The sequence below is a fragment of the Drosophila guanche genome, unplaced genomic scaffold, assembly GCF_900245975.1.
Source record: "Drosophila guanche unplaced genomic scaffold, DGUA_6, whole genome shotgun sequence".
NCBI classification, from domain to species: domain Eukaryota; kingdom Metazoa; phylum Arthropoda; class Insecta; order Diptera; family Drosophilidae; genus Drosophila; species Drosophila guanche.
In genome coordinates, this window is record NW_022995747.1 from 4,065,653 (window position 1) to 4,089,908 (window position 24,256).

The 24,256-nt window shown below is 42.7% G+C and overlaps 2 protein-coding genes across 6 annotated transcripts in view; both read right to left on the bottom strand.

The window, feature by feature from the left end:
• LOC117583117 (neural cell adhesion molecule 1) overlaps positions 1 to 24,256 on the bottom strand; it is a 135,523-nt gene that overhangs the window by 85,842 nt on the left and 25,425 nt on the right. Inside the window, exon 1 of one of the 4 annotated variants that reach the window (XM_034271304.1) lies at positions 22,320 to 22,472. The exons of the other annotated variants lie outside the window; for them this stretch is intronic. The gene's annotated coding sequence lies outside the window, so the exon portion shown is untranslated. Of the gene's footprint in view, positions 1 to 22,319; positions 22,473 to 24,256 lie in introns of those variants that run through there. 4 annotated transcript variants of the gene reach the window in all.
• LOC117583119 lies at positions 8,926 to 18,039 on the bottom strand. Of its 2 annotated transcripts, XM_034271309.1 has the most exons (5): positions 17,897 to 18,039; positions 17,637 to 17,816; positions 17,342 to 17,535; positions 17,180 to 17,253; positions 8,926 to 8,942 (listed from the first exon to the last, which is right to left on the bottom strand). In XM_034271309.1, the coding sequence occupies exons 1-4, from the start codon at positions 17,948 to 17,950 to the stop codon at positions 17,184 to 17,186; spliced, it is 498 nt and encodes a 165-aa protein (XP_034127200.1). In that variant the 5' UTR covers positions 17,951 to 18,039; the 3' UTR covers positions 8,926 to 8,942; positions 17,180 to 17,183. The 2 variants fall into 2 exon arrangements, with proteins under 2 accessions (XP_034127200.1, XP_034127199.1); XM_034271308.1 differs by lacking the exon at positions 8,926 to 8,942 and having other exon boundaries at positions 17,099 to 17,253.

A 24,256-nucleotide genomic window follows, 5' to 3' on the forward strand; every position in this document is an offset into this window, starting at 1 on the left:
GTAAACGATGGCCGGCGTTAAGCGTTCGATTAAGGTAAGCGAAAATAAATTACAAAGTATTACGACTAAATGGTGTTCTGCCAAAAGTGTTCTCTCTTCGCGCGATACGCGTATACGCGCTCCACGCACACACACACACACAAGGCAGTGGCAGGAGTGGGCTTGAAGTGCTGCTGCAACACTCGAGAGTTGCCTCGCGAGCTCGAGGCAGACGGCAATCAATCATCAATTACGATTAAATCCATCAGGAATTATGCGTTAAATTGATGGAAAGTCAGCTGGCAGTTGGCTTGAATTATGGCGTTAAATCAATTTTCGTTGTGTAGTTAAATCAATGGAACTATTCCTACGTCCATTGGCCTCAGCTTTAGCTATGGCATTAGCATTAGCTGCAACCGTCAGTCAAAGTCAGACTGCCAGATGGTAGAGTCAGATCCGGGTAGCTAATGCCAAGGCAGATGCTCTGAACAAACTTTAATCGCCCGCCAAGACACTCACGCTTCCTCTCTCTCTCTCTCTATCTTGTACTCAATGGTTGTGGATCCTGGGCTTCAAGTGACGGCGCAAAACTTTCGCCAGGCCAATAAACCAGGGCCCAGCGACAGCCGAGCGACAAGGCTTCCTGGCTGCTGGTCTCCACTCTATTCGACTCCACTCCACTCGATCCAAGGAGAAGGCAGGACAAGCCGACACTGTGACGCATCGACCTGGACCTGGACCTAGACCCGTCGCTGAATGTTTGCAACGTTCCCCTCTCCATCGCTCTCTACGAGAAATGAAAATATTTTCTTGCATTGCGCTCAGCGAAATTGAAGAAAAAGCTAGAGAAAATTAAAAAGAGGAAAGTAGAGCCTAAGATTTATTACGACTACGGGATGCCTTCTATGGTTTATTGAACAGAAATTCAAGGAAATGAAATATACCTAAAATAAGTCAGAAATGCAAATAAGAAGTGTTTCCTCTGACTCTTTCATACATTTGCAATAGCCTAATAGACCCTCAACATGTACATTTACCGGGGTATCCAAAGCAAATCAACTGAACAGAAGAAAAACTGAAAATCGCAGTGCATCGTCCATCCTGTCCGTCCGTTGTCCTTTCATTCCATTCCGTCTGCCCATCGGCCCATCTGTCTGGGGTGTCTGCGCGTCAATTGACTGCAATAATTCTGGGGGAAAAGCACAAAGTGTAAGGCTGCCGAGCATCCGAGATGCCAAGCTGCCAGGCCAAGTAATTTATTTATCAAGTTTCAAGCTACAGCTTGAAAACTTAATACGCGACCAAATTGAATGCAGTGCACAGCCGAAGGAACACAAAGAACGTCTTAAATTGCATCCGAACATGAAGGACAGTCAGAGTTTGGCCATAACTAAAGCGTAGGAACAAACCAAGTCGATTAAGGCTCGATCATCAATAGAGACACAGAGAGAGAGAGAGGGGGGGAGAGGGGAGCGGACATCGATAGCATTTGAAGGGTGCTTGTCCCTAACCAAATTGCACTTTACCACAAAATTCAATTTTCGCATCCTCTGTGTGGCACTCTGTGCCCCTGCTGTTGCATGCGGCATGGAATCCTGGCTAGTAAGTAGCAATTCATGCGTGAACCTGACAAGGACACGCCACCGCCACCGCCACCACCCCACACACACTCCACAACACCCACAGTTTAAAGAGTGTGTGTGGGGCATGCCACAATCTACCCTGCGTATCCGCTGCTGCTGCTGCTGCTGCTGCTGCTGCTGCTGCTGCTGCTGCTGCTGTTTGCTGCATGCCAGCATAAGCAAATAAAAAAGAGTGAAAAATCGAATGCGTATCCTTTGTGCAAAGCATCGAAATGACATTTATGCAGAAAGACATATGGGCCAGGGGCCTCGGCAAACTTTTCTTTATCGTCGAGCGAGAGCCATGCACACTCCAATCGCAAATATTTGCAGAATGACATAGCACAAGGACCCTCACACACACACACACACGGCAAAAGGGAAAGTGTGGCAACTGTCTATATCTGCCACTCATTGGTGCCCCAATTCCATTTGGAATCCCTTGTCCTCGTTCGCCATTGCCAGGTATTTGTATTGAATGGCACATGGTGAAAGCAGTCTCTAATCGAAGGCAAAATATTCAATATAAATAATTGATGCGCACTTTTGTTGCAACCCTTGCAGCACCCATCCCTACCCATACCCCATTCGTTGCATGCAACAATAAAAACAATGGCGTATGCCAGCTGCTGCATTGGCAAAACAATTTTGCATACGCTCTCTACATATATACATATGTATGCAAACAGACAGGACCTTGTGCCCGCCGCCCACTGATTGATGTCCTTTTTGCTGGCATTGTTCTTGTTGCTTTCGCAAATTGGTTTCCATTGAGCTAGAAATGGGGGCGGCTCTGGCACTGGCTCTGGGGCCGCTTGTCTGTGGCACACTTTCAAGGTTGCGCTTGCTGCCGCATTAAGTGTCCTGTCCACACACGAGGAAAAACGAGCAGCAAAAAAAAGGAGGCTAAAACCCATTGCATACTTATGAGGGCAAAGTGTATAAGTCTCAATTAAAATTTTACGCCCGTTTGCATTTAAAGTGCATGTGCTTTGTGCTCATGTGTGTGTGTGCTAAGAGTGTGGGGCAACCCTGAGTAGGGGAAGCGTATAGGGTTAAGAGAGAAGCAGTGGGGTTAAGAGTGGTTCAAGCTTTAAGAACTCAAGTGTGTGTGTGTGTGTGTGTGTGTAGTGTAGTGCAGTGCATGGGCCATGGGCTCTACTGTTTGGTAGTTAGCCTACAGGCAGCAGCAGCACCACCACCACCACCACCATCATCTGTGCCACTTGCCCCAGCTCTTGTGCAAACTTTTTCCAAACTGCAAGCTGCAGCTGCCACAAAGCCTAGGCTTGTGGGTGTATGTTAGAAAGCTTTTTTGTTGTTGTGTGCCAGCTTTCCACAGTGTGCACAAAAGCGTATATAATGAAACGGAACTTTAAACATAATTGAGTAAGTGCTGCCATGCTGCCAAATTAGACAAAGCATATTTTGTACGGTAGCTTAACCCCTCCGATGCGTTACAATCTCTCCTTTGTGTGTGTCTTAAATGTGGCACATCTCATGGGGGCTCCAAAATTGAAAGGCAATAATGATAATGGGGCATTGTTTGAGGGGTCATTAGGTGCATCTGATGTGAAGGCAATGGTGGGAGATGCTCCATACTCAAGGCCCTGTTAATCTGTTATCTATATTTTATATGCTCCTAATAGCCTTACAGTGCGAATAGCATAAATATTGTATTATTTTTGCAAATTATTGCGCTAACATTCTAATATATTTTCTTTAGATTTCAAATAACTTTTCCTTTCAAAGCTTTGCATATTTGTGTAACCTTTAATCTGTGTGTGCTTCCACATCTAATAATAAAGATTTACTTTCACACAAAATGCTTTGACAGCATCACAAACTATTGTTGCAGCTTGCAACACACCAACACCATGGCTTTTCCATTCCCCACCCACATGTGAAATACATTTTTTTATTATCACTTTTTGGTGTTTTATTTTCTTTAGTTTTGTTTTGGCAAAATAGAAATACAAATATAAAAACAAAATCAACTTGCAAAATATGTTGAATATTTTACAGGGCACACAACAATGGCTATAACTAAAAGGCGCCAAATGAAATATGCAACAAAAGCGAAGAGCGCGTGGCACAGACAAATAAATTGAAAACCAAAAGAAAAAAACAGCAGCAGCAGCAACACATTGAAAGAGTAAGGATTGGGAGTGGGAGTGGGAGTGGTAGTAAAGCAGCGAAAATTGAAAATGGAAAACACAAGCGTAGAGAGAACTTGGTTAACAAATTGCAGCGAATATTAGAAGCGAAGTCTAATGCAGCGGATGCAATGGATGTGCAACGGACAACGGACCCATATTTCTGACAACGAATTAAAAAAAATCCAACTGGATGTGTGTGTGTCTGGCAGTTAAAAGGGAGTTGGAGGACGGAGCAGAAGTAACTGACAGGAGCTGGGACCAACACAATAAACTTCCAGACAGGGGCAGGGACAACAAACTCAACTAGATAGAAAAGGGTAACTTCGAGAGTTGAGGCTTTACTTAACAGTTGTACATACGCATTTTATTTAGCAATTTTGCTTGCAAAGTTCTTTAAAGTATTTTTCATTAAGTACCCCTAGCGACACCCATTAGCACGTCTACAATTTGCCATCTTTAAGATATAGTGATCCATGCAACGCATTTGAAGTCTTTGCACATTTTGAAGAGTACAACAAAATGGCTAAAGAAAACACTCTAGCAACTGGCATCGATTTTCTTCATGGCCGAAAAGAAACAGTTTGATAATGTGCAGCCGCCACAGTGTGTGTGTGTATCTGTGTGTGGATTGGGCGGCAGTGAGCAGTGAAGCATTAGAGCATGGCTGAGGGCCGTGGGATAGAGTCGGACTTGGAGCTTTTCATATTTCCGCTCAAGTCTGCTGCCAGGACAATTTTTAAAAATTCAATTTTCCTTAACATCTAAGCGGTTTCTCGTGATGTGTGTGTTATGCCCCTGTGTGTATGTGTGACTGTAAGTTTTCCACTATAAAAGATGCAGCACAGGAATAGCTAGAGAAAATTGCCTTTTGCGGAGATTCCCTCCGCAAATTGCCAAAGCCAGGCGACGGCAGGACGCAAAACATCAAAAATAAAATAATAAAATATAAAAAAACAGCAAGAAAAGAGTAAAACAAAAACAAAGTACGAGTCTGTAAGCATAAACCTTAGAAAAATAAACTTAAAGAAATAGAAAACACCAGCGGAGATACATTGGGAAAACATGGCTCCTATTTCTCTTCAAACTGAAATTCTGTTTAGGAAAATTGCAGAAAATGCAATTTGAGCTCATGATCACACTCGCACAGGCCAGGCTATATTTATAGCTCGGCAAGGCAGAGTTTCATTATTTGCTAGAAACACGCCTCCCAGACACAATACATAATGGCTCCGAATGATGCATGACCCCAATGGATTCTAGAGATTGCTTTGCTCAGCTGTGCGTTGATGTCTAATCCTTAATATTAAATCCATACAATCAATTTGCAGACAGTTGTGCCGGAGGTGGGGAACCCATGGGGTGGACTGGGGCCAGCAGTGCCATAGAAAGTGTGAGAGGGTGAAGTGCTGTGCTGCTGGCAAAATGTAGAATGTTAAAGTCCTGTTCAGCACGAAAAAATGTGGGAGGATGGAAGGCCAGTAGGCGGTGGACCTCTTTTCGCTCAGAAAAATCTGTGTTTGGTATGAGAGTTTTGTATAAGCCGTCAGCACGTGACAGCGCATTATTAGTGGGCAGATCGAAAGGACGCCTCCAGGCTTCAACCGGGAATTCAATTTTCTGCATAGATACTCGCACGCTGTTGCAGGACGTGTGCTATGGGGTGATGTGGAAAATGCAAAGGGAATAATGAAAGTCACCTTTGGCACAATAATTCATCATTGTGTGTGCGAAAAGCAACACCAAAAACAGCAGCAGCCACAGCCACAGCCACAGCGAGGTTCTCATATCAAATGAAATGCACAGTCATGCAATGTCAGCACACATATACACATACAGGCCACAGATACAGCACGGGAAAGGCACTTCCGCAGATACTCTACACAGATACAAGCACATTTGGCCACAGATACATGGAGGCACAGAGGGATGACCTACCTAACAACGTGGAAAAACAAATAATGCAACTTTTGATGTGCTCCTACTTTTGTTGTTGCTGCTGTTGTCGGTGGTGATGACATCCATGTGGATACCCCCTCACTATATACTCGCATATATTCCGTCTCTGACTGCAATCTACGCACCCAGACAGCAGTTCCCTCTTCTGCCTTCTGGCAGTTGATGTATGACCCAGAGCTCGCAGCCCAGCCAGACTCCGGTACGTACGGTACGGGGGTCAACAGCCAGGGAATTGCTGAATAGATGAGCATACAAAACGCTGGCCATATGTCAAGGCATCAAATAAATACCATAAATTGCAGAAAATAGCAGAAACACCCAAGGAGAGAGATCCCCAGGGACAGGAGAGTGGCTGAGAGAGAGAGAGAGAGAGTGGTATGTAGGGCGAGCATCTTGCCTTTGGGGCAAGAAACAATCAACATTCTCTGGCCAATTGCTGGTCAAAAGAGGAAAACACATGCTGATTGCTTGCATATGTACGTGTTCTGTGTCTTTACTAATTTGCCGACTGAGGAAAAAAAGCTGCTTAACCTGTGCGACGACCACTGAGAAATGAGGCGCCAGAGGTGGATAAATCGGACCTTTATTAAATGAATAATTTCAAAAATAAAAAGACCCCTGGACATCAGATTGGAAAGGAATATAATGGGAACTATGTGCCAACAGATCCAATCACAATGTTCGACTTATCAACAACAAAAAAACGTAAAGGGAGAGCCAGAGCCAGAGTCAAGGAGGCAAACAAGGATTTACGCCTTTGATTTAAGTGACAGGGCGACAAAAGAAACAAAAAGAAACAAGGCAACGGAACACAGATAATGTCAATATTAGTCGCCTGCATAATGTACAATAAATGGCAAAATAATACAAAAGGCAGGAGGCAACAGACGGTGCGACAAAGGGATGAAAAATCAATAGCCTCGGGCCACAAAAGGACCGCTGAAAAAGGGACTCTTTGAGGCAGAAAAGGAAACCCAAAGACGTAGACCAAGACATTGACGGACTAAAGACGGGCGACTGTTGTGGGTGAAATATTTCGTATTAAATAAAATATAAATTTGTCAGTTATGGTTTATGTGCATTTTGGCTCAGCAATCAATTAATCATCGTACTCGAAAGATATCCGAAGATTCCATAACAGTTCTTTGTCCTGGCTGCTCGGATGAGGACATGTGCGCGCGTCAAACATTTTATGAAAATTACAAACAGTTTTTGAAAAATGAATCAAAGCATGCGCACGTCATAAATTTCGTAAAAAGCATAATAAATAAAATGGAAATAATAACATTTTTATTACACTGCAATGAAGGACGAAGAACGAGCCAGTGAAGCGCGTGGCCAAAAAGGAGGCAACAGGAAGCAGGCAGAGGCAGCCACCAGAAAGCACCTTCTAATACTTTCGAATGGCAAAAGTTTTTTGGGCAGAAACACCGCGTCTCGGCTTTCCGTTCCATCCGTCGACTGTTTGTTGGCTTTTAATGATGCCATCATAAATTATTACATTGCTATTTCGTTTTTATTGTTTCACCCGCGATTGAGCAGCTGGAGAGAATCCTGCCAATGCCGGAGCAAAACTCTTGAGCGGTGAGAAACAAACCAGGCTAAACGCAATTATTATTACTTTTAAAGCATTTTTTATGCTCCTTTATTTTGGCAGCCACACGATTTTGCTATTAACAAACGAGGAACGAGACTCTGTCCCTCTCTTTGTATAACAATCTTTTGGCCAGAAAAAGAAAGCAAAACTTCACTTCAGAGTTTATTATGATTTTTATGGATATAAAAATATAGGCCGTACAGAACACACACCCACACCCATTTGCTTTTCCCTAAGATGTCCTGCGCACGTGCAATGGCTCCAATGGTTTCCACCTGGAGTCCTGGAGTCGCCACCACCTGTGAGATTTGCTGCCTCAGCATTTTCCACGAAAAACTCTCCACTCATTTCGGCCGACCATATTGACGACGCGACGCGGTGAGCGGCTGCGGAAATTGTTAAAACTGTAATTGCTAAACGAATTTTAATGAGCTCATTAATTTGATAAAGGGATTTACACGGTGTTGCGGTTGGGTGTGTCAGGGGGAGCACGGCCAGCAGCTAGCGGCCAAACAGCCAGCAGTCCTGGCTCTGGTCCTGCGCTGCTGACGATGTCCTCATTCTGTGTTCTGTTCTCTGACCAAATGTTGCCATGCGGTTAACTTCAGTTTCTGTCTCTCCCTCCCACTCTCTATCTCTCTATGTTTGCCTCCCCGCTGAGGGCATTGCTGTTGGCATTAATTAAAATTTGCTTCAAATTATATTCCAGAGTTTTTCTACCACCCCCCACAGCTGCTGGGCAAACAGAAAATTTTGTTTGACTTGCTAATGTTGTTGTCGGCTCCAAAAACTCGACATTTTTCAAACCTCTCCGAAACAAAAAAAATAAACAAAACAAAAAATTACACAACAGAACGCATACGTAAAAAAAAGTACCGCGCCAAACAAAATAAACGAAGCGTAAAGAGATATGCTGTAGTCCTGCAACGCTTCCTGCCGCACAGCTGGCTGCAACAGCAGCAGCCGCCGCCACACAGCAGCGCTGCAGTGGCAGGGACAGTCACAGACAGACAGCTCGTAGATAGGCCCTGACGCAGGATCCTGCCGCCACACATTTGTCTGTAAGCTGAAAATGATACCGCCATATTTTTCTGGCATTTTTTCAAATACCCTTTCAGAAGGGTGGGTTCTATGTATGTGAGAAGAGGTTTGCAATGCGGAAGCATCTCATTAGAACGTTGAATGGTAACTCCAATGGGTTGTCCACTCGCTCATGGAAAATTATTACAGGAAATCAATGACATTCACATTAATTGAGAAACGTGCCCCAGGTGGAGCAGGAAACCTATTTATGACCTTCAAGGGTATCTTAAACTTCGTTAGCTGTAGCCGAACTTCTCCTGTAGTGTTTTTTGTCTTACTTGTATTTTGGTTTTTGGCTGTTCTTCACGCCAACAGACACGTTCACAGTTCGAGTGGCTCCCTTCTGGGCAGAGGAGAGGCAGAGTCGCTATGCTTTATTTTTTTTCTTCACTTTTCCAGTTCATCATGTGTCTGGCTGGGCAGTGAGTGAAGGACAGCGGACACCAGACTGTGGGACACTGGACACTGGACCCTGGACAGAGTTCAAGGCGAGACAATCAAATGTCGGATACTATTTCGACGGCTGTTCTGTTGTTGCCTCGTGTTGTCCAGCGTTACACTGTAAACGCGTTGATAAGCACACAAAAAGCTAATTGGATTTCATTCAATTGAAGTGGTTCCACCCAAAAAAGGAAAAAGGAAAGGCCGGAAAGGGTAGGGTCCTGGGGTTCCTTCCATCAAATGTTTCTGCAGAAATTTCTGTGCGTGGGATTAAAATCGATTCTGGTTTGATTATTTGATTCTTTTTTGTTGTTCAACAAGTTGAAGCCCTTTAAGCAGACGATTATGTACAGTCAAGTGTGATAAAGAAGGCAGAAATCTAATCTAAAACTAAGATATCGTTGTATTCAAGGAAGCTTTCAGCAAAGTCTCTCAAAGAATAACAGCACTACTTGATCTCCCACTCCAAATAGATTTATCTTCTGGCAGAAGGACACACAATTTTCGCTCATAAAGCAATTTAAATTCATGCGAAAAGATTACAGATAGCCAGCGTTCCAACAGAATAGCCAGAACAAAGGGCAATAGTGTTGCAAATTGTTGTCACTGTTTAAGCAAATGTTGTCAAGAAAATACTAGTAACAGCTCCCAAAATGAGAAGGGAAAAAATTAACCAAAAAAAATACAAAAGCCCAACAGTAACCGAAAATATTGTCACTGAATGCGATTTCCACTTTTCACCAGAGAGAGCTCTGGTGTTGAAAAACATTGGGCACATCGCAGGTGTGTTGTCACAATAAAAAAATAAAGGACAAACACGATATAACAATAAAAAGAATAAAAATAATAATAAAGATCATATTTTCACAGGCAGTTGTTGCATGAGGGCCCATCATTGTTCATTGTTTTCGCACTTTTAATACAGGACACATTTTGCAGTTGCATAAATATTTTGACACAGCAAAAGAGAGGGAAATATAACACCCAGGAGAGGCACATAGTATACGGATTAAGAAAAAGAGATGGAGATTTAAGGGGAGCCAAAGAGAGAGAGGGTCATCCATCCATCCTCTTGCCATATTTGGCATAAACTGGTTTTTAATCAAGCCATCAAAATATAGCCCAAAAATATGCAAATTGCAAATTGAAGACCAAAGTAAAGCTCAACTTTGGTACGGGCTAGGGCTCGGGGTCTGGTTCTGGTCCCGTGGACCCTAAGCCCATTAGCGAGTGACAAGAAAGGATTTTTGGCGGGCGAAATGATGGTAGCCAAGTGTTGCCAAGGCGTCAAGTCAAACGATAAAATATTCAACAAGCAGCAGCAGCAGCCAGCGCCAATCCACCACCCCCGCCCAAAACTGCTGGAGCGCCAACAACAATGACAACATTAGTAACATTTGTTTAAATTAAAATGAAAACGTTGACAATCTTTCTGACTTTGAATGCCAAAGGCAGGCAGGCAGCAACAGCAACAGCAGCAGCAGCAGCTTGTAGGAGTTTCTATAAATTTGTATCTGTGTTTTTGCGTAACTCTCTCTCTCTCTCTCCCTCTCTCTCTCCCTCTCTCTCTCCCTCTTTCTTTCTTTTTCTCTGTGTGTGTATGTTTGTCTGCGTATCTGTGTATGCGCTTAAATAGAATTAACATTCGTCTTGCCAGCAGCCAAAATGGAAGGCCAGAGCTAGAATCGAGTCTCCGAAGCTCGAAATACTCTTTTCAGATGTATTTCATGGGGGAAAACCCATTGAAACTTTAATAATGAGTCCATCGACTCTTCAATTTATATTTAAGGTATTCGAAATTATATAAATTGTCGCATAACCTAAGAATCTGTGAGTCCAAGATGACAATTGTTCGGATTATTCAACCAACAGCTTTTCCCACTTATAATGCTCTTTCCAAGGGGTATAAAAAAGGCAGCAGCAGCAGCGGCAACAACAATAAAACCATGTAACCCCTGCAGTCAGAACCTTTTGGCTGAAAAGCAAAAACACGACAGCAGATTTGCTCGGCAGCTCATTCATTTTGCGCAGCCTGTCGGGGTGCTTAGATCCCACGCAAACACACACTCTTTGCCCGCATCCCACCCATTACCCACCGTGCACCAGTGTGTGCCACCCATTTGCCCCTGCCCCTGCCCCAGCCAACCCGACATTTCATTTGTATTCGAAGCCTTGTCCTGCCTTGTGTCCTGTTGAACATTCTTAATTAGGTTAAATCTACTGTGCGACGGCAGTACGGCCGTAGCCGTAGCTGAAGTCGAGCATTGGGTTGGGTACCCAGAGTAGAGGTCCCAGTCTCTCCTGTAATGAAGTGAGTCTTTTCGGGGGTCGTCGACGCGTGTTTGCCATTCGGCATAATTTAGTGTTGAGCCCCCGGCCGCCTAGCCAAAAGACACAAAATTCATATTTGCAATTTAAATCCGGGGAAATGAAACAATTATAAAACTTTATCGCCATGCAATCAACCACACACTACTGCCAAAAACTCAACCCTAATCCAGATCTCAAACCCAAACCTAAAGCACATGTGTGTCCAGGCCTACAGTCAAAAAAAAAGGAACCCTGAGCCATGTGTCACAGGGTAAGTTCCTCTTGCTGGCAGACTCAAGAGATTCGCCTCGAGTTCCACTGCAGATATGTGCGGCCAGCCCGTACGTATATTATAAATGAACTTGAAATTTAATTAAGAGTTTCTCCCATATTCTGTTTCAGTCCCCGTTCCGGGCACACGTCTCAACCTCATCCGCATCTCGCCATTATTCTGATGATGATGACTTTGTTGTCTCCATTTCAGGTCTCCATCACGAACAATATTAACGTCATTGTGCGACCGCCTGGCCCCAGGACCAGGTCCGAAACCAAAAAGCCACCCGGTTCAGCGCCCCAAAATGTTGTTAACTAAACTTTTAGCAAAAGCAAAATAACACAACACAAAACGTAGCCGTAGACGTAGCCTTAAACGCTGATGTAGCCGGAGTCTAAGTCGTGGCACAAGCCGTAGCTGTAGCCATAACCGTAGCCAAAATATGAAAAAAAAACTTAAAATTGTCTTCATTCGCGCTGCAGGCGGGGTAAGCCACAGTAAGTGGCACTCTTGGCATAAACAAGGCGCTGCTCCTTGCTGAGCCACTGCCAAAAAAAATTCAAGATAGAATTTTACAGCTGAAAACATTTTACTTGAGGATACCCTAGAATAAGATACTAATAAATATTGGGCAAGGGGCAACTAATAGGACGAAAAGAAAGTCAACGGGAATGTCGTTTATAATATTAATTCTTCTGCGATTGTGAAAAAATAGCCATGGATAAACGCACACTCAAATGACAAGTATTACTTTGTCTTCTCTATAAACTTATTCTTTAATAATATATTCCCCAGCTAACAGGGTATTACAGAGAGGACAATCTTATGTGTGTATATCGGTTTCAGTCGCCCGTTTTGCCTGTCCTTTTTTCACTCTCTCTCTACCAGTTTTCCCTTTTTACCAAATTGAATTTTGGACATGGGACAGGGACCAGCAGCAGGACCCAGGTCCGGACATAGAACCCAAGAATTCAAAATGAGGACGAGGCCGAAACCAGGGGCCCGGCGATATGTTTATGATGCCACTTGTCTCTCTCGCTCTGGGAGATACAATTTGGTACGAAAATTTCTTGCATTTGCCGCTATCATATTTCAACGCGTGCCACTTGACAATTTCGTTGCTTCTAAATTTACACTGACATATTTCCTTGACACTGGGACCATCGACTTATTGGAAGGGACAAACTCAAACACGTGCAGATTGTGCACGTCCCTCCATCGGGGTCCTTTTTCCCCATTTTCTTCCTGCTCTGAAATCGAATTAAAAACTCATCTTTGCTCAATTTGTGGATGGTTCCTTGCCCCATTTCCCGCATACATACAAATACATATACGACGGGATATTGGAGATGATTTAGGCAGTAGGTCCTTTCCATTTTCATCCACCCTGCTGTGCCTGTCAATGTTCTTTCTCTTTTTTTATTGTTTTACTAGCAGAAAATCTGTTTTATTCGTACGTTTTATTGTTGCTACGAGTAATCTAATGTGTATTGCATTTAAGCTAATATTTGAGTTGTTCCCTGCTGTTGCCTGTCGTTGCTGTTGCTACTGCTGATGTTGCCACTGGTTCTCTCTGTTTTAATGCTCCCTTTTTACGATCCTTTTATGGCCTTTTTATTTGCTGGCCAAGCGCTGACCTGGCCCAGTGCCACTCCTCTGCCCGGAAAGGGTGCCAATTGTTGTGTTGCCAACTTTACTTAACTAATTTCCAGCAATTACAGACAGAATAAAAGCAGCAGAGCTTGGGGAACGCTGAGTGTTTCTGCTGGCTCCCCTTATTAATTATAACTTTTCCTTCAACCAATTGCTATATGTCTGAGGACTGAAAATACTCTGCTAAAGGCCAACCACCGATATCAATCATCATAAAAGGCCAGCCTCCTAACCTCCGCCCCTAACCCTTTAAGGACACATTAGACACACTTGGTTGACTGCTTTCGGGATTCTTTATGTTCGACAGCTCATTGGCTTTCTTAATCTTGGACCAGTTTGCCACCACTACACGAAAGGAGTCTGTTCGGTCCGGTCTACATCAAAGCGCAGAAACGAGCAACATCTGGAATGCAAACAAAGATAATCTTCCTTTCAATTTATTTACCTTTCGCTGACCAAAACAATTTACGATTTTAATCAAAACGGAGCCGTGCGAGTAGCAAACAGTCCGTGCTGCCATCAAAGCAAATAGTTGAGTTCCTGTCACTGGCCCTGAGCTGGCGGTCAAAGGCGGCTGGAGCCAAGGACAGACAGCTAATGTCCAGTGTCTAACCTAATTTGACGCTGACGAGAGCGAGTTGGAAGGCCTGTCAGAGTGTACTGCCAGACTGGACTGGAATGACTGACTGACAGAGTGACGGACATGCCAGTCTGTGCATAATGCTTATTACCGCAATCATTTACAGCACTTGGCCCTAAACGAATGGGGTACAGTCCTGTGTGTGTCCTGGGCATTGGCCTCTCTCCTTACTCTGGCCACCACCACTGCCACTGGTTGCTCTTTCATTCCATGAAGAATGCAATTTGCAATCTCCAGGCAGCCACTCGGCTCCCCCGCATATTAGTGAAAGTGTTGTGAACAGTGAACGGAATAAACAAGTGCGCGATGCCCAGCCCATTCCATCGCATCGCATCGCATCCCATGCCATGCCATTCCGTTGCATCTCAAATGGTTTCCAGCATACCAGCCTCTACACTGCGGAAAACTAAATGTGGTTTCTTTAAGGCACAACCTACCCAGATTTCTCATCTTCATTAGCTAATAGGATGTAAGACCAACACTTTCTTTCACTACCATTTACCATTTAAACGAATCATTTGGGTTGCACTAAGGGTTACGACCGTCTCAAAGGCATTTTTTAAACCTGCATTCACATCTCAACCTCTACCTTTATTTCATTAATTAAGCTCAAGAAGATCTCTTTCTGCTGCCGGAATAAGCATGAAAGATTTCTCTTTTCCAAGCTGCAATTTTTTTATTTCCAACTCAATAGAGCTTTGAGTATGCCGAGTATGTGCTTTGCGATTGGTATACGCTGCTGAAGCCACTTAAGATTAGATTTTCGCATGAGCCATGCTTGAGGTTCCTCTAGGTATTTATTCCGCCTACTTTTCTGGGAAATGCTCATCTGATTGAAGTTCGCAGTGAAGCGTTAACAAGAGTAATATGTATTAATATGTTCCCTTATCAATCCCCAACCTATATGAGATTCTCTTGCAGTGTACTTTCATGTGAAACAACGGAGTGCGTTGTTTAATGGCGATCTCATGGATGCTTCTACTCTCTCTAAATTGTTAGCACTCTCATGTGTGGCTGGGAATGTTTGTGTGTGTGTTTTGTATCTCAGTGCGTATGTGCGCAGATACTAGTGTATCGCAGTGTTCGCTTGTGTGGCAGTGCCATGTTAGCTATTATGAATTGTGCAATTGTCGTCAACGCCAGCCAACGCCATACGATGGTGATGCTCTCTACTTCTCCACTGAAACTCGTTGTCTGTCACTCCGTCTCTGTCTCCCCTTTCGCTGCCACAATGCCCCCGTTCTCTTTTACTGACGACACTTCTAGTGCTTGGGTTTCATTCCGATTGCCTGCTCATCAGTCGGAGCTCCAGTCCCGGACTCTTTGTTTGCACCGACGACGCGACGTATGGCTGTCTGTCCACGTTTCGCCTTCGTTTGCCAGCATTTGCCGCCATTTTTCAACAGACACGCGCTTGACTTGTTGTTGCTTCTGTTACTGCCTTTGTATACCCTTAATTTTTGGAGTGAAAGGGTATATTACGCAATCGTAAGCTACAAAGGGTCTACCTCCTTTATAAAACTTAATTGAAATGGTACAAAAATGTGGAATAAAAGTTTCCATTAATGCAAACAAAATTTAATTAATTCCGCTGATCAGGTATCTCTAGGGTATATATATATCGACTATAACATTTGACCATGTTTTGTTGGTACTATGCTTGTTTTAGTTCCTCCTCCTTCTCTATGGCACTCCTAGTAAATGACACTTCAACGTTTGTCGCATTTGTCTGGCTGCACTTTAGAGTGCCAAATATTTTTACATTTGTGAGCTGCCATTGCTCTTGGCCTTACACTCTAGCCCGTTCTTTGTACCAGTCGGGACTGCCACCCCCTGTCAGACATACATATGACGCATGTTTTGTTATTTCTTTGATATGTCTCCTAAAAATCCCCGTCAAGCCGTCCTGCTTGCCCATTTATGACTTTTGCAGCACTCTAATTAAGCTACCAAGTGGCTGCAATCCATCAGATATGAGAGGTAGAAAGTAGAGCAATTAATCAAGCCGGCAAGTATTTAATTAATTGAGGAAAATGGTTAAATGGAAATGAAATGTCTTCATTACGTTTCCCTGGGAAATACAAAATCTTTTGCACCGTCAAGAGCTGTATCGCTATAACACATTATGCGCTTTTCCTGGTCGCATCAAAGTCATCAAATGAGAATGAGCACAGCGACAGCAATCCCATTGGAGTGTGGTACATACATATTTGAATAACTGTAGCTAGTTTTGCATATATCATCAGTGGCAGCAGCAGCTGGAGTGGCAGTGGGAGTAGCGACAGCAATTGACAGACAGTTGCAACATCATCTGAATCATCCACACAGCATCAACTCAAAGACTTACATGACAGCAGTTGCATGCCACACATCTGATTTCATCTGATGAGTAGAGAGAGGGTCTGTCTTCCTGTCTATCCTTTTGATTGCCATCTCGCAATATGGAAATCTTTTATGCTTATGAATATGCACAGTGCATATCGCGAATAGAATTCCCTGTTTGTCACTCTCCGGCATTGATTGAAGTGTGAGTCCTGAATACGTATGTAGATATGTATATCCTTTTTTCATTATCGAAATTTACCCGAAGTAGTACTTATAAGCAGCTTTTGCTTGCTTTGATGATTGTCAAAAAACAATTTATTGATTTCTTGCTGCGCAAAAGAATGGCAGCCTGCCCCACAAGCCCTAAAGCATTTCTCACATGGAATTGTGAATGCTGTCGACAGTAGCTCTTAAGCATTTAAGCCATTAACACGCAAAGGTCGCCAAATAATATTGATTATAGCCGCTGGCCAGACGGTGCCCCTCCCTCTACCCACCCCCAACGACGACCCTCCTCCAGCAATGAGAAACGATAATAAGTAACAATAACAAACAATCGGCACAATGAACGAGAACCCAATGCCGAATAGGGAAAGGGAATGGGCTTGGTATTGGAAATGGGGTTGGAATCGCTAAGGGCTTGGCTGTGGCTGTATACTCAAACTGTTTTTGTTTAGTCTTTAAGCATCGAACAAAAGAGTAAAGAGCTCCAGGATATTCCGAGCATTCAAGTGGATTTAAGTTGTCTTAGCTTCAATCAGATTAAATAAACACTCAAATCAGTTTAAATTTGAACCGGTTTATATGTTAATCAGTTTAAATTTAAATGTATAAGATAAACTAAGAGAGAAATATAATTATTAATAAATTTAGAGATATTCCCATAAAGTCCTCATTGACTCTCCCTCTCTTTCTCCTTCTACTCCCACAATTTGGAAGTATTTTTCATCACTTGAACTCAACTTGTTTGCAATAGGCAAGGCTTTGATTATGATATATTTATAACATAAAAACCACTTTCACTGCCAAAAAAAACTCATATTTTAAGACATACAATTTACATGCAATTTGTATGCCAAACTCAAACTGATTGTAAAGAGTTTTTCACAATTTTTCCACTTATTTCGTTGGCTTCATATTCTCATTACAATAGCGACCTCAACCTTCCTTCTTCAAGCCTATTTCTGGCTCGTTTCGAGGGTTTCGAGTAGGACCTGTGAGGGGGGGCATAGAAAGCATAGTCGTTACATCAATCGATTGGTTCAAGAATGCACTCGAGGACTATCAAATAAATACTCGTACCATTCCTCTGGGGGCATGTAGATGTTGCAGATGCAGGCATTCACCAAATGTAGAATTCCAGCCAGAAGGCCAAGTCCTCCGGACACATAGAACATGTACTGGTACTCGTTGCCACAGTGATCAAACATGGCCACGAGTATGGTCAGGGAGGTGCAAATGCACACGATGCCGCTGGCCAGATTAAACGTCATCGCCTGTAGGACAAACACACACACACAAACGCACACAGTCATTGTTACATCATTCAGTAGGTGTCCAAGGGGCACGAAAAGGATACCCTCCAGCATATACGCACAATTGGATCGAGTCCTACAGTGAAGCAGCACAAGCGGCACAAGGCGAAGACCACTGTCTGAACGGTGATGACAGGCAAAAAGAAGACGCTCAACATCACGGAGAAAAGGTACTCGCCGCCTAGAACACAGGGTGTATAGATCACCTTGATTAAAAAAAACAGTGCCACAATCTCCACCACCTGCGAAGAGAGGGAGAGAGACATGGGACAGTGTAGGCGAAGTTCTGTGATAAACCGAATCGAATCGCCATCAGAGTTACCGCCGTGAAGAGTTGCAGCACCATGTTGACCAAGCGAATGGAACACTCAAACATATTTACAGAAAATTTTTACGGCTCGTTGACACTAGAAACAATTATTTTTTTTTTGCTTTGAAATGAAAATGGGGAAAAAGGGTCCGTCTACTTGGTAGTAACATTTTATTGCTCTCTGTGCGAAGGGTTTTTCTTTATTTTCCTCCTTTCTTTCTCTTTTGGTTCCCCTAATCTAATTGGCCTCGATAGCGATAGAAGTCGTTGCCCTTCGGTGCTGCTTTTGTTTGGACTAATTTCATTACTGGCGGAATGTGGCGATGATTTCATGCAATTTAAAGCGACATTTTTCAGTGGCAAAGCATTTAGCATACTCGTAATTGTCGCTCTGCGTACCTGACCGGGCGAGCTGGTCCCTTTTTGGAGCACCCGAGTGGTACCACTACAATCCCAGAGCAGTACTCGGGACTCCGGTGCCCCAACCCAGGCTTTTATAATAATTGCCTGTTGACACGGGATGGCCAGGAGACGCGGGCCGTAGAAAAGCCACAGAAATGGGTTTGGTAAAAGGAATGAAAATGTGGCATCTCGCTCTGGGAAATGCTGCTGATGTTTGAAATTTTTCAAAACGTGAATCAACAAAAGAGAACCAAAACAAAATAGTAGGACAAAAAGGTTTGTAAATATAATTTTATTTATTCACGTTTTCAAAAGGTAACCTCTTAACCCTTCTAAAGGTTTTGTGGTTAGTTTCACACATTTTCTCCTCTTTCTTGAATTATTTCTCAATTTTCTCAGTGATTTTCTTCTCATACAATTAATCTCTCATACTTTTAAATTGAGTTGTACTCAATCACAGGAGTCTGATAATTCTGATGAGTTCTGCACAGCGGAGTTATACTCGCCCAAAATACATAAATATTGCAATTCAATATATTTATAAACTTTTTTATTTTTGTGGGGGGTAAAGACAAAAACTTTTCGACTTCCGCGTAATCCAAGGATGTGAAGTGAAGTGCAGTCCCCAGAGAGAGTCCCCTGAAGACAGGGAGAAAGAAAGAGAAATGTACCCAAATAAACAACAGCGGAAACGTAGGCTATGATTTGCTTACTTGCCACCAAGAGCGTGAGGAGGTAGGTCGTGTGGCACTGTCTACTGGGACTTGAAGCAATGACATGGTTGGTGGTGTGGCAAAGGCAGAAACAGGAACAGAAACAGAGAAACATAAATCAAATGCATGGAAAATGTTGTACTTTCCGCACACATATCCTGGATCCTGGATGCAAGTGCATTGGGGCAGGCACAAAGGAGCGCCAATGAACAGGACAGGAAGAGAGAGAGCAACCCCAGGAACCCCAGGAACAAGACGACAGGAGAAAAGAAGGACAGGAATAGTACAAGGGGCAGTAAGTGTGAGTAAGAGTGCGTTGTGTTTTGTGCACATCCGTTAACTTTGTCATTTTTGCTCATTTCCTTCCGCTATGTGCAAGAAAACGGCAGCAACAGAAAAAGCAGGGAAAGCGGCAGGAAAAGCAGCAGCAGTGCCAGTGGCAGTGGCAGCAACGAAATGATTCCCAGCAGTGCTCCACTGAGCCACTGAGCCACTGACAAGTCGTAAGAAAAACAAACACAGCACCACACAACACAACAACTACACACACAAGGCCCAAGGAAACAAAAGCCATGCGGAAAGTGGCAATAAGTTGGGGGCATAACTTCTAGTGGCATCAACAGAAAGATAGATAGAGTGGGTGGGGGTGTGGTTGCGGGTGTGGATGGCTGCTTGCAGCCAACATGAACATTTTGCATGAAATTAGAGCCCTAAGACACAACCCACCGAACCGAATGCCGGAGAAGCAAAAAGTCTTGGGGTCTATAACTTGCTTCGAGGAATTTAATTATTTTCCAGTTGCTGCTCTCTCGAGTGGCTGTTACTACTCGCAACTTGAACACGGGGGTCTTATTTTTTGCACATTACAAGATGCCCCCTTTATACCGTCATTCCCTTCTTTGGAACCGCCGCCCTCCCTGGAGAATCGTGTGCCAAAAATAGGAAAACTTTTGCTGCAATTTTAATTCGCATTTATTGTGTTGACATGCTGCCACACTGCGTATACGTACATAGTATATCCTTGATGCAACCAAACAATTTATTTATTTAAGTTGTGTTGCAAGCATTGGAGGCAGCAGTGAGAGGAAACGGTGGTACGGGGTTTGAGAATGAAGCCAAAGAAAACTTTTCCCCTTATGTTTGTGTTTGAAAGCTGCAAAATATTTGTACACTTTTCTGTTCTTTTGTTGTTGTTTGCAGCACCACAGTCCATGTCCTCCCTCCAGAGTTACTCACCGTGTCTCCCATATCCGATTAGAGCTGAACAGAAGGCAAAATTGGTAAAAGTTGACCCCCATTCCACCTTAAGCATTACTCTATATCCCCTGGCACATGCATTCATTCAAAGTCAAAGCCACATTAATTAGCATGCTTAGCTGACTTTTATCAAAAAACCAATTAAATCTACAAAAGCCACATGCACACATCGCACACACACACACACACACACATGCAAAAAGTAAACTTGATAATTAAATACATGTGTGAGAGTGCCTTTGAGTTCAAAGTTGAAAATCAGCCAAAAACTCCAGGAATATATGTACATAATTTTTTATATTACTCAAAGGATACCCTAGGATATTTGAACATTGAGCCAAGGTCGAGCGGTCTTTCTGAATGGTGGTTAAATTTCGAATGGCCTAACGCTTAAAGCAAAATCATTTTGTTCAAGAGATAGTCCAGATAATGTCAAAAATTACAGGATATACGAACGGTCGACACAAAGAATTCGTCTCGATCTCAGTTTTTTTCATTTGCGTCACACGCGACACAACATATTAAAAAGTAGAGAAAAATGGGGAAATGGGAGCAGCATAAAAATTACAAATAACATTATTAACGTTAAATTAAACTTTGGAAATTTTTGTTTATCCAAAGCCCAAGGACCGAGGACCAGACGACATGCAGGAAAACAGGAATGAAGCGAGTATAACTTTTGTGAGTACATAAAATAAAAGTACATTAAAACTGGAAGGAAGGCGGAAGCGAGCGAACCAAAGCTTGTTTATTTTTACCATAATTTGCGGCTCTACCTCAGTCTCTGTCTCTAAATATAATCAAAGCCTTCAAATAAAGTCACAAGGGGTGGTGATGACTGTAGTGACTGCATATGTACATTCCCTTGTGTGGGGTTTAGTGGGGGGATATTTTACCTACTCAACTTCTGTGAAAATGTCATGTTTCTCTCTCCGTATCTGATTTTTTTCTGGTTTTCTTCTTCCCACTCGCCCCCACACTCTACTCTATTTTGCTGTTCGTATTTGTCAAGCTGCAAGCGTATGCGTGACACGTAGTAAATTAAATGTGAAACTCTGTAGCAGAGTGTAGCTAACTGTAAGTTTAGTTTGAGGGTAAGTGTATGTGTTTGAGTGGCTACAAAGAATGCTCTTCATGCTGTTCAGGCACCGTACGTACTCCTTCGCCCCCTAGTCCACTTTAAGGGCTATAAATCATCAAAGTTCAACGTTTGCCATTTTGTCGACAATGTAAGAGAGTGAGAGAAAGTAAGAGAGGAGCGTTTGTGTGTGTTGTATGAGTGTTTGTACCCAAATGTGTTTGCTTTGCAATTTCCTTTTATTTATTTAAAGTTCTTTAGCAAACATTGCGCTTCCCCCTCTCACACTCTGCTCACATTAAGTTTTCTGCCAAAAAGTTTTCACGAGTAATCTTTTAATTAAGTGCCAACTCTCCTCTCAGACATTTCTCCACTCTCTCCAGACATGCAGATAGTACAAGCCAAGGGAATTATGAGAGCAACAGGAAGATACACAAAAGCAGACAGACAGACAGAAAGAGCTGATGTTTAATGGCCGCAGAGAGCGAATGTTGGAATCAAATTTGATTAATGGACAAAATGCCAGGCTCAATTAGTGTGAGACACAAAAGAAAAAAAGTATGGGCATTAACCGTTGCCTTAAATTCATAGCGCGCAAAGAGCGGCACAAGAAAGAGCGCCCCTAAATAAACAGCATGAAAACAACAACTAATTGCACCACAAACGACAAACGTGAACGAAAGGGGGAGAAACGCTGAGAAAGGAGCACGAAAAAACGAAACAGCGCCAAAGAGAGCAAAGGCAAGAACAAAAACCAAAGAAAATAGCAAACAACATACAACGGAAAGCAACAAAGAGCAAGAGAGAGAATGCTGCAAATATTTCGCAACTAATAAAAACATTGCAGCGTACTAAATCAAGTGGAAAACTGTAAAGAAAAACCCCAATGGAAGGTTTGAGCAGAACAAAAGAAGCAGCACAAGAAACGCTCGTGAAAAAATGTAGCACAGGAAGAAAATAAATGTGAAATATGGTTAATAGTTACCCCGAGGTGGCACAGAAATAATAGCAGCTGACATTTGACATTAGTTTTCCAGTGCGAAAAGCAAGGTGAGCAAAATGCTTTCAGTTTTCCTTTCGCGCTTAATTAAAGAGATTGTCGGGAATTATAAATTGTGGCACTAAAACAACACTAACGACGCGCGGGATCCGATCCGTCTTCAGCGGCACTTTTTGATAAACGACGTGCTCGAGAGAGGATAAGTGCTTGGTGGTGTGCATTGTATGTGCCAACAAAGGGTGAGGCATTCCAAAAGAGCACTCGCATGATCGCTCTCTGCAGGCAGGCGCGCAATGTATATGTATGGGGAACCTGTGTCTGACAGACCCTTTATGAATATGCCTTGCTAAGCTGTGCTGCGATTTTGTTCTTCTCTTGAGCTGTCTCTCCCTCTTTCTAACTTGAGATTGAGAGAGCACCGTTGCTCACGCGTTTTGTTTATTCCAGACATACATATGTACATATGTATATGTATTTGTTGCGACAGTCCTATGCACTAAAGGTATTAATTAAACAAACAAGGTGGAATGTATGTATGTATGTATGTACATGTATACATATGTACATACAATGTGCATATCTAAAAACTAAAATCACGTTAATAATAACAATACGCTAAGGTGATTCTTTAAAACTTTGTGTAGGTACTGCTATTCATTTAAATTTGTACCAAATCTCTGCCAGCATTCGGCATGCACTTGCCATCACTCACTAACCTCTAACCACGCAACAGCTGCTGTTTCACTGGAACGTACAGCCTTCACCCTTCATTTCTATTTCATTCACTCTCTTCATTGTTTTTCCGTTTTTGCAGTGGATCGCATTTCACAGAATTGCAAATTTGAGTACACANCCAAAAATTTAAAATTTTGGAACAAAATTTTTTTTTTTTTTCCCCCCCCCCCCCCCGTCACGTAATTGGACTCCCGTCTCAATTGGTCGAAAAGCGCCTCTTCAGTTTTCGACCTTAATTGCACTTTGGCAACGTTTTTCGTCCTTGTTTGTGTTTGACCAAAATTGTCTACCACCCCAAGCTGATTGATTGATTGATTGATTGAATGATGGATGGATTGGCTGTTATCCAAGGGCATAATATTTGCATAGATTTAACTAATTGCTAGACAAATAAGAGGAGAATTTTCTGCTGCAAAATGGACAGGAAAATTCAAATTTTCATATGCTCTTAAGTGCATTTGTGGTAAAATGTTGGTTTGTTTTGCACTTATTAGTACAAAGAACTTAAAGACTTTTATGGTATTAGTTTTTAAGATACCAAGTCCCGAAAGTTCCTTTATTTTGAGCTAACGAAAGGACCTGTTTCCGGAATTAAAATTAGATGAAAGACCCAACGACAATCATAATTAAATTGCATTTTCAAACGCTTTCAATTAGCAGGAAAAACAGCTCCAAAACATCCACAACAATTGAGGGGAAAATGTCACTGTCAAATGCCCCTTCTTAAGTTCAAAAGTGCAAACAATGGGTGAAAGAAAACTTGGTCAAAGTTCAGCGATAACTAAGGATACAACAGCTGCCTTTAATTAAAGCGGAAAACTCTTTGCACTCTCCACTTAAAAGAGGTGGGGGCATCCACTTTTCGAAGATAAACGACACTTTTAACCGAATTTATTTTTGGCCGAACACGAAGTGGACCTCAACCTCAAAGTTGCTTTAGTTTTCTGGGGGCGAAGGCCTCATAACACACATTTCAATTTCCTGACCATGAATAATGGCAAATGTCCAAAAGATGCTGGTTATACGAGACCCCATTTATTAGCTCTGAAGGATATATATACGTACGTACACTCCAGAATACACTGAGGGAAACCAGTCAAGATGTTTATGTTTAGCTGCTCGTACGAACACGACAATACAATTATTTTTTCCCTTTTTTTCAAGCTTGTTTGTCCAGTGTATAAACT

Coding starts and splice junctions, on each gene's coding strand:
- LOC117583119 (XM_034271309.1), bottom strand. CDS start 17,950: ATGTTTGAGTGTTCCATTCGCTTGGTCAACATGGTGCTGCAACTCTTC. Junction 17,817..17,896: donor TGCTGCAACTCTTCACGGCG/GTAACTCTGATG, acceptor CTCTCTTCGCAG/GTGGTGGAGATTGTGGCACT. Junction 17,254..17,341: donor TACATGCCCCCAGAGGAATG/GTACGAGTATTT, acceptor CCCCCCTCACAG/GTCCTACTCGAAACCCTCGA.